General features: G+C 43.8%; 1 protein-coding gene across 1 annotated transcript in view; it reads right to left on the reverse strand.

The window, feature by feature from the left end:
* Positions 1-1,269: 1,269 nt before the first annotated feature.
* The window catches only part of aebp2 (AE binding protein 2), a 23,829-nt gene continuing 15,363 nt past the window's right edge, over positions 1,270-9,735 (reverse strand). Inside the window, exons 2-8 of the mRNA XM_053508961.1 lie at positions 6,181-6,391; positions 4,794-4,901; positions 4,474-4,660; positions 4,264-4,388; positions 3,258-3,325; positions 2,903-3,016; positions 1,270-2,060 (exon numbers count right to left, since the gene is read on the reverse strand). Of these exons, the coding sequence (XP_053364936.1) occupies positions 2,048-2,060; positions 2,903-3,016; positions 3,258-3,325; positions 4,264-4,388; positions 4,474-4,660; positions 4,794-4,901; positions 6,181-6,391 (826 nt within the window). The 3' untranslated portion in view covers positions 1,270-2,047. The remainder of the gene's footprint in view (positions 2,061-2,902; positions 3,017-3,257; positions 3,326-4,263; positions 4,389-4,473; positions 4,661-4,793; positions 4,902-6,180; positions 6,392-9,735) is intronic.

The following is a 9,735-nucleotide window of genomic DNA, read 5'->3' on the forward strand; positions in this document are numbered from 1 at the left end:
GTTAAGAGTAAAGAGGAGGACTTTTAAGAGGCTTAAGAGTTTCTATAGCAGAGGACAAAATGGTGGAAAGAAGAAATATTCTCCAAACACTGAACATGAAGATAAAAGGAATCACGGCTCTTCTGTCCAGTTTGGATTGTTGACTACGTACCATTCAAAAGTGCAACTTACACAGACTGAACAGTAACATCTGAGCTATTTTACTCCCATCAATTTAAAATGGATTACAAGTAATAAAATCAGTATGATAAATAAATGTAAGAACTTTAATATAGTAACTACTGTGTGGAAATTAGTTGCTTCAAAAGTAGACACATTTTTTACATTTGGCTGTTTTAATTTTAGAAATCTCTAAGATATTTAGCCTATACCAGAAACTTTGTGAAAATAGAATACATGATAATAGAACAGACAGTGAAATCATAATGTTTGTATGTAAAGAAACTGTATAATCATGACTACAGGCTACTTTATGCAAAGAGCCCATTTTAAGACCTTTACAGAGGTCAGAGGTTATTTTTTTTATCAACCAATCACAGTCCTTGAATTGCTGCATCATCCCTAGCAATTGGGTCGACCACACCTCCTCACTTAGATAGAGTTGATTGTAGTTTCCTTACTCAGAGTTGCTTACGGGGTCATGCTCGAGAAAACCACACCTATTAGGTTAAATGTCAACCGTCAGCACAAACCATTTTAGTCCCACAGTGGAAGCCAGGGGGGTTTCCAGTCCACTCTGGACTCCTGTACGTGTGTGTGTGGTGGGTAAACAGGTGGTAAGATGTTAAACATTCTCTTGTCACTGGGACACATTCAGATAACGTCGCCACCTCCTATGATTGCAATATACTATATATATATATATATATATATATATATATATATATAGTATTTTGCAATTATACGAATGTTAGTAAGAAATTGAGAACTTTCTTATAAACATACCACAACTTTTGCAGAAGCAGTATAGCTGCTTCTTCTTTTGACTTTTAGGGCAGCTAGTGTAATATCGCCACCTGTTGGACTGCTGTAAAAAAAAAAACAGCACTTGTAGAACACATGACATGTAACTAATCAATAACTTGTCACACAGCATTTCAGTGTTTATAAGACACTTTAGTTAGTGTCTAATACTCCAGGACCTTTAAATAAATCAAACTGATAGTCTGGCCATGATTCAGCTCTACCAGAGAGTGGGAATGTGTAAGACTTGGATCGTATGCTTTACACACGTGAGACTGCGTGAAGACAAAAACAGAAATGCAGACACAAGGTTTTCTGATTTTATTACAAAGACAGAGTTAGGATCCAGCAGTACATCAGGGTTTTGTGTTACTCCAAAGACTACAGAGCATCATCGATCAAAAACACTCCTCTATACAAGTCTAAAACACTAGTGTTTACTGTAGCACCATTTCTTTGAGATGTCCTTAGGGTCCTTGGCTCATGTATAACTAGAGTAAGGTCACTATCAAAGAGCGCACACATTAACACGCACATTATTCTCGTCTATCATAAAGCAGAACTCGACAAACACCGCCGTGAGAAAGGGGGCACTACATCTAGTCTTTGACTAAAAACCTGGTCGGAACGTTGACATCGTTCCGAGGGAAATCCCGGTCTATCTCTCTGTGCAGTAATCTTCCTGAAGTCTGGGGAATATTACAGCTATCTACAGTACAGTAAAATTCTTCAGTACAAAAATATATTACAAATCTCCAGGCGTATTTACATGGGCACTTTCTCAACAAATACATCTATAGGATTTCTATAAAGCTAGTGAGGAAAGTTGTGGACAAAGCGAGAGCAATTCAATTGGACTTTATAGTGGTGTTTAAAAAAAAAGAAAGAAAAAGAAGCGTTTCAAAGTCTAGCACCAGTCAGAGTCAGATATTGTGCAACTTCTTCCTCTTCATAGATTTAAAACACGGATAAAATTTCAGGCATAAAAACAGAACAGTAATAGGAGTTTGAAATCCTGCGTGTTCAGAGCCGCGGGTCCCCTCGCGTAGGGAAACATCAGCAGGCGGAGGATCCTCCACGGCTCCTAGAAGAACATCCTGAAAAAACACACACATGGACATTCATCAGTGGGACAGGCGAACACGCCTCGGCGCCAGTCCACAGGTTTCACACCAGACTCGACCTGCAGCTACACTGGCAGAATAAACGGCTACGCCACATCAAAATCCAGGAATTTGTGACTAAATTTTAATATTTATGATAACATTTTTATCATCATAAAAAAAAATTATAATAAAAAAAATAAAATAAAATTTAGATGTTCATTTATCAGCGTAGACCAAAACCGGAGCTGTGTGTAAAACTGCGACAGAATAAATCACGTCTAGCGTTCACCGGGAAACTTACCGGGGAACGTTTCTGCAGCTCAGGGTTTCGTTATTCTGCTGCTAAGTGAAGCTGGTGTAGCTGTCTCCAGCGCGACTCACGTTTCTGAATAAACACGGATTATGGCAGCGCCGCGGATAGAAATAGCGGAGAAAAGCGCTGAATAAACAACAGGGAACGAATGGCTTGAAGAAGCCTCATGGGTTGCCAGGTTTGAAGATCACCTAACTACAAGCCAAAGGACAACCAAAAATATTTTATCAGTGTCTTGAGGGGAAACAAGTTACGAGCAGCGAAGATTTCTATTCCTGAAATACGTGGAGATTATTCACAAACTCTGGCAACCCTGCTCACAGAACACTGAGTTCATTAACGCTGCATGAAGTCTTTCACTATAAAACAGGACGTACGCCATCGTACTCGTGCACGTCATGTTCACTATCTGCTCCCATTTTAGAGATGTAGTCTAGGAAATGTGTTCTCCATGCACAGACACACATCTGATCACACACCAGAATTCTGAAAGCGCAGCGTGTATGTGTGTGTGTCTCACCTGTAGATGTTCGGGTCCAGTAGCACAGCGGTATCCTGAGGCAGCTGGGACAGATGTACCACTTTGGTCTTCATTTGTGGTCGGTCGCTCTCGCTCACCCACGAGTCCGGCAGGCTGACACACACACACACACACACACACACACACACACACACACACACAAGCATCAGAATAAATCTTCTACATTTAACACTAATGTGTAGGAGCTACTCTTCTCAGATCTCTCTTCCACACACACACAATCATGGAACACATGCTTCCTCAGACAGAACATCGAGTGTGTGTGTGTGTCCACTAGAGGTGGAGGAGATGCAGGCATGTCTGCGCTCGTGTCTTCACTACACTGTGGACTCACATGTCCTCTGGAGTCCAGTGGAGCAGCACCTTCACCTTCCCTGAATCCTCCTTCCGCCTTGCAATGACCTGTTCATCCACACACACACACACACACACAGACACACACAAAGTATTTATTTTTCAGTCAGACTATGAGAGAAACTCAGCGCTCTGGTCAGTATGAAGAACGGCTTGTGAGCAGGCTTGTGAGCAGGGAGTACACACACACACACCATACACACAAAACTTGGTAAATAATTCACCCGTACACGCGGGATGGAAAGGTGTGAATACTTCAGAGAGCGCCACCTGTAGGACTATAAAGAAGCAGTGGTGTTTTACTGACGTTTTAGGCGTTTGAGGCCTTGAATGGCGCCCAGGTCTTGCACAGCGAGTGCGCGGGTCGCGCGGCTGTGAGAGATTTTAACACACGATTCTGTACTAATTAGCGCCCGCAGTGTTGTGAGACTGGTGGTAAGTGTGTGTAATGAGTGTTTCAGACTAAAAACTTGCTCACGAGAAAGGAAGATCAAAAGCTTTTAACGGGCGCAATTTTTGATAATATAACGCTATAAAAATGTGTTTTTGTTGCGCTTAGAAGCTTATATACAACAAATAATGTAACTAAAACCTGAACACCAGCCTTAACACTACTTTCACTTCTTCATGGACTTTGTGAACTCGTAATAATGATGAATAAAGGACGAGTTTAAAGTGGTGACGCGGCGGTGAACGTGGTGTCTGGGTCACTTCCTGCAGTCGGGTCAGTTCTGGACTTCGACTGGAACCAGACCAAATCTGAGTCACGTAGACGACTTGAAATGTGACCCGAACTCTCATGAGGGACGTGAAGCAGCTGAGAAACACCATGTTTAAGAGAATCTCATCCCACTGACACCAGAATTATTCATTTCCTCTGTAACAACTATTCTCATCCCAGCTAAAGGACATTTCCCCATGTACGGAATAGACAGTGTGTGTGTGTGTGTGTGTGTGTGTGTGTGTGTGTGTGTATTCAGACTCACCGTGCTGTGAAACACCACACTGTGGCCCTTTCCCTGGCTCTCAATGTGGGTTGCCAGATTGAGACAGATGGCACGGTGACGGATGGCGTCCATGGTCTGCGCGTCAAAGAAGTCGTGCGGCCGAGCTGGAACAGGCGGTTTGGGTTACGAGAGGAGAAAATTAACACTTAAACAACAACAACAACAAGCATAAACAGGGTGAGCACGTACGCAAGGACCTCCTGCATTTGTTCTTCAGCTTCCTGCGCTTGTTGATGCCCGCTTTGGAAGGCGACTCCTCCTTGAGCTTGGCCTGGCTGGACAGCTTGGAGGAATTCTGCGAGCTGAAGTGTGTGGGGACGTGACGTGCGAGTCCTCCCTGAGAGGCAAACGTGGCATTGCACCCACCCACTACACACTGCACACACAGGGGAGGATGAACAGACACCGGGTGAAGAAACGGACGAACACAAAGCCGAGTGTAAAAGAGTGACGCTCTCGGGACACAGGGTTCTCCTGGCATGTGAGTACAGGAGGTAAAGACATCGTACCTTAAAGGGTTTATCTCCACTGTGGGACAGCATGTGCCTCTGGAGCCAGCTCTGGCTGGTGGAGGGCGTGTTGTACACCTTACAGCCCTTCCACAGACACACAAACACCTACAGAGAAACACACAAACACACACACACACACAGTCAGTCAACACAGCTCTGGGAAATGTGAGTGAAGTCGAGACTTTTAGCTTTAATTCATGGGGTTTGACAAAAGTGTGGGATTAACCATTGAGGAATTACAGCCACACACACACACACACACACACTTTGAGGGCTCATAAATATTGGAACAGACTATCATAAGGATCGGCTTTAATATTTAGATGAAATCTTTTAGTCGGTCAGTGTCTGTCTGAAGTCTGAACCCGTGATCATGACCAAATGCTGAGTTTGGTCCCTGGAGACACTTTGCCAGGTCTTTACTGCAGCTGTCTCCACCTGCTGCTGGTTTCCGGGTCTTTCTGCCTTCAGTCTGGTCTTCAGTGAGTCAAACACTCGCTCTATTGGGTTGAGATCAGGTGACTGACTGGACCAGTGAAGAACATCTCATTCCTTTGCCTCGGGTAGCTTTCACTGTATGTTTTGGGGTCGTGACCCCTCTGCAGTATGAAGCGGCGTCCTCTCGGTCCTGCGGCATTCGTCTGAATCTGAGCGGAGTGTCTCGCCCTGTACACTTCAGGATTCATCCTGCTCCGTTTATCAGCAGCCACGTCATCAATAAACACCAGAGACACGCTTACACTGGCAGTAAAGACAAAACAAGAGCCATCTCTTGACTGTAGACTGTGACGATGACACGCCCACCTCCTCACGAGTGTCCCTGCCTTGGCTAGATGTTGTAAGAGTTCTTCTTCACCATGGACAGAATTCCGCACTTGTCCACTTTAGTTACATTCCTTCTTTTGAAGAATGTGCTCTGACACCAGCTTATATGCAAAGAAAAAAGGTTTTAATGTACAAAGGTTCATGTGACAAATAATTGAATCTTTTTTCTTTAGTTTTTTAGTTTGACGCCTGCGTCACCGGCATGGACAATCTCTGTAATGTTGAGAGTCAGAGTGAACATCTACCAAATCAAAATGTAACACTCAGAACCTCCGCCAGACCTTTTATCTGCTCGACTAGTCATGGTGTAACGAGGGAACAGGACACACCAGCCACTTGTTCCATTACTTATGAGCCTTCAATGTGTGTGTGTGTAAGTGCTTGTAATTCCTAAATAATTAGAGCCACACTTTTGTTAAATGTCCTTTTGTCAATTTCTCAAATCTGTTCAAATCTATTGCCCCAGGTATCTCCACTGTTGGTAAAGAACATCTTTCTATCAGGCTGTTGATACAGGGGTCTGTGGGACAGTGTGTGTGTGTGTGTGTGTGTGACTGACCCCTCCACGCTGACCATCGACGTGGACCGAGCGGATGTGCTCCGCCAGGTCCGGGCTGCTGGTGAAGAGCAGAGGGCACAGATCCCAACAGCATGGGTACGAGGAACCTTTGGTCGACGCCGGAGCCGCTCCCCCGTGTCCGTTCATCATGGCCGGCGTGGAGCGTCCACTGGATGCGGTGCTCTCCATGTCCATCAGGGTGCTGCTGATGCTGAAACAGAACGGCTGATTCAGTCCCGACTCACAACCTAACGGTAATTATTTACTATTTACTGTTTGATAAACATAAAAAAAAAAAAAAACAGAAGAGAAAAGGTGGAACTCAAGTCACTTTAAATCCTGGAACCTACCCGCCTCCTGCATACGGCATCACCAACAATACCATAATTAAGGGCGTGTTTTGTCCTTCCGTCACACCAGCCCGCGCGTGTCCCTCAGGGAGCGGTGTAACACTCTGAGGGAAGTGCTGTTAGTGTGAGCTCACCGGCCCTACCTGTGTGAGTCTACAGCATCACACGGGATTCAAACTTGCAATCTCTGGATAATAGGGTGAGCTCATTACCGCTGCACCACTTGGGCACCTGATGCCAAGATGGCAATTAATTTGACTGTACGACACGTGATGCCGTGTGAACACAGAGCAACGTTTTACCACCTCTGGGCAAACATCTCTGGATCTGCAAAAAGAACCTGCGAGATTTGACGGTGATGGTGTGGGGCAGATCTGCTGGAGTGGCACACCTCAGTGTGGTGCACATAAAGACCATGCCTAGACATGGGAGGGGAGGGGAGGGGCGGGGCATGGAGATGAGGTCCAGCCCGTGTACAGGGAGCAATAAATCAGGCTGGTCCAATGAGCGGGAGGGGTCAGGCTCATACCGGACACAAAAGAGAGAGACTTCTGATATTTGGCCTTTTTTTGCAAAACAAACAAACAAACAAACAAACAAACAACCAACCCCCCCAATCAGCTAGATTACTAACATTATGTTGGGCAGAAACGTGAGGTATGAGTGCACGGCCCTTTGACCCACTGACACTGAAACAGGTGATGAAGTGGGTGTGTCCTGGTGTGTCCTGCCCAGCTGTGAGGGTGAAAAGGCAGGAGAGACCACTGTGAGTCGAGCATTCTTACCCCTCCCTGAGACTAAACCCTGCCCACAAACAACAATGACACTAAGAGTGGGTGAAGGGGCAACACACACACACACACACACACAGAGGGGTGGATAAGATCCCTATACAACTCTGTGAGCTACCCCTCACCCGAAACCTCCCACATGGTTTATAAAGACCACAGAGGCTGCAGTCTCCAGTCACCCGCCCCCCTCCTGTGTGTGTGTGTGTATGTTGTTATGAAGTGTGTGTGTGTATGTTGTTATGAAGTGTGTGTGTGTGTGTGTGTGTATGTTGTTATGAAGTGTGTGTGTGTGTGTGTGTGTGTGTGTATGTTGTTATGAAGTGTGTGTGTGTGTGTGTGTGTGTTGTTATGAAGTGTGTGTGTGTGTATGTTGTTATGAAGTGTGTGTGTGTGTATGTTGTTATGAAGTGTGTGTGTGTGTATGTTGTTATGAAGTGTGTGTGTGTGTATGTTGTTGTGTGTGTATGTTGTTATGAAGTGTGTGTGTGTGTGTGTGTGTTGTTATGAAGTGTGTGTGTGTGTGTGTATGTTGTTATGAAGTGTGTGTGTGTATGTTGTTATGAAGTGTGTGTGTGTGTGTGTGTTGTTATGAAGTGTGTGTGTGTATGTTGTTATGAAGTGTGTGTGTATGTTGTTATGAAGTGTGTGTGTGTGTGTGTGTATGTTGTTATGAAGTGTGTGTGTGTGTGTGTATGTTGTTATGAAGTGTGTGTGTGTGTGTGTGTATGTTGTTATGAAGTGTGTGTGTGTGTGTATGTTGTTATGAAGTGTGTGTGTGTGTGTGTGTGTGTATGTTGTTATGAAGTGTGTGTGTGTGTGTGTATGTTGTTATGAAGTGTGTGTGTGTGTGTGTGTATGTTGTTATGAAGTGTGTGTGTGTGTGTGTGTATGTTGTTATGAAGTGTGTGTGTGTGTTGTTATGAAGTGTGTGTGTGTGTGTGTGTATGTTGTTATGAAGTGTGTGTGTGTATGTTGTTATGAAGTGTGTGTGTGTATGTTGTTATGAAGTGTGTGTGTATGTTGTTATGAAGTGTGTGTGTGTGTGTGTATGTTGTTATGAAGTGTGTGTGTGTGTGTGTGTGTGTATGTTGTTATGAAGTGTGTGTGTGTGTGTGTGTATGTTGTTATGAAGTGTGTGTGTGTGTGTGTGTATGTTGTTATGAAGTGTGTGTGTGTGTTGTTATGAAGTGTGTGTGTGTGTGTGTGTATGTTGTTATGAAGTGTGTGTGTGTATGTTGTTATGAAGTGTGTGTGTGTGTGTATGTTGTTATGAAGTGTGTGTGTGTGTGTGTATGTTGTTATGAAGTGTGTGTGTATGTTGTTATGAAGTGTGTGTGTATGTTGTTATGAAGTGTGTGTGTATGTTGTTATGAAGTGTGTGTGTGTGTTGTTATGAAGTGTGTGTGTGTGTTGTTATGAAGTGTGTGTGTGTGTTGTTATGAAGTGTGTGTGTGTGTTGTTATGAAGTGTGTGTGTGTGTTGTTATGAAGTGTGTGTGTGTGTTGTTATGAAGTGTGTGTGTGTTGTTATGAAGTGTGTGTGTGTTGTTATGAAGTGTGTGTGTGTTGTTATGAAGTGTGTGTGTGTTGTTATGAAGTGTGTGTGTGTGTGTGTTGTTATGAAGTGTGTGTGTGTTGTTATGAAGTGTGTGTGTGTGTGTGTGTGTGTGTATGTTGTTATGAAGTGTGTGTGTGTGTGTGTGTGTGTTGTTATGAAGTGTGTGTGTGTGTATGTTGTTATGAAGTGTGTGTGTGTGTATGTTGTTATGAAGTGTGTGTGTGTGTATGTTGTTATGAAGTGTGTGTGTGTGTATGTTGTTATGAAGTGTGTGTGTGTGTATGTTGTTATGAAGTGTGTGTGTGTGTATGTTGTTATGAAGTGTGTGTGTGTGTATGTTGTTGTGTGTGTATGTTGTTATGAAGTGTGTGTGTGTGTGTGTGTGTTGTTATGAAGTGTGTGTGTGTGTGTGTGTATGTTGTTATGAAGTGTGTGTGTGTGTGTGTGTTGTTATGAAGTGTGTGTGTGTGTGTATGTTGTTATGAAGTGTGTGTGTGTGTGTATGTTGTTATGAAGTGTGTGTGTATGTTGTTATGAAGTGTGTGTGTGTGTGTGTGTATGTTGTTATGAAGTGTGTGTGTGTGTGTGTGTATGTTGTTATGAAGTGTGTGTGTGTGTGTGTATGTTGTTATGAAGTGTGTGTGTGTGTGTATGTTGTTATGAAGTGTGTGTGTGTGTGTATGTTGTTATGAAGTGTGTGTGTGTGTGTATGTTGTTATGAAGTGTGTGTGTGTGTGTGTGTGTGTATGTTGTTATGAAGTGTGTGTGTGTGTGTGTATGTTGTTATGAAGTGTGTGTGTGTGTGTGTATGTTGTTATGAAGTGTGTGTGTGTGTTGTTATGAAGTGTGTGTGTGTG

Source organism: Clarias gariepinus, chromosome 12, assembly GCF_024256425.1.
Source record: "Clarias gariepinus isolate MV-2021 ecotype Netherlands chromosome 12, CGAR_prim_01v2, whole genome shotgun sequence".
Lineage (NCBI taxonomy): Eukaryota > Metazoa > Chordata > Actinopteri > Siluriformes > Clariidae > Clarias > Clarias gariepinus.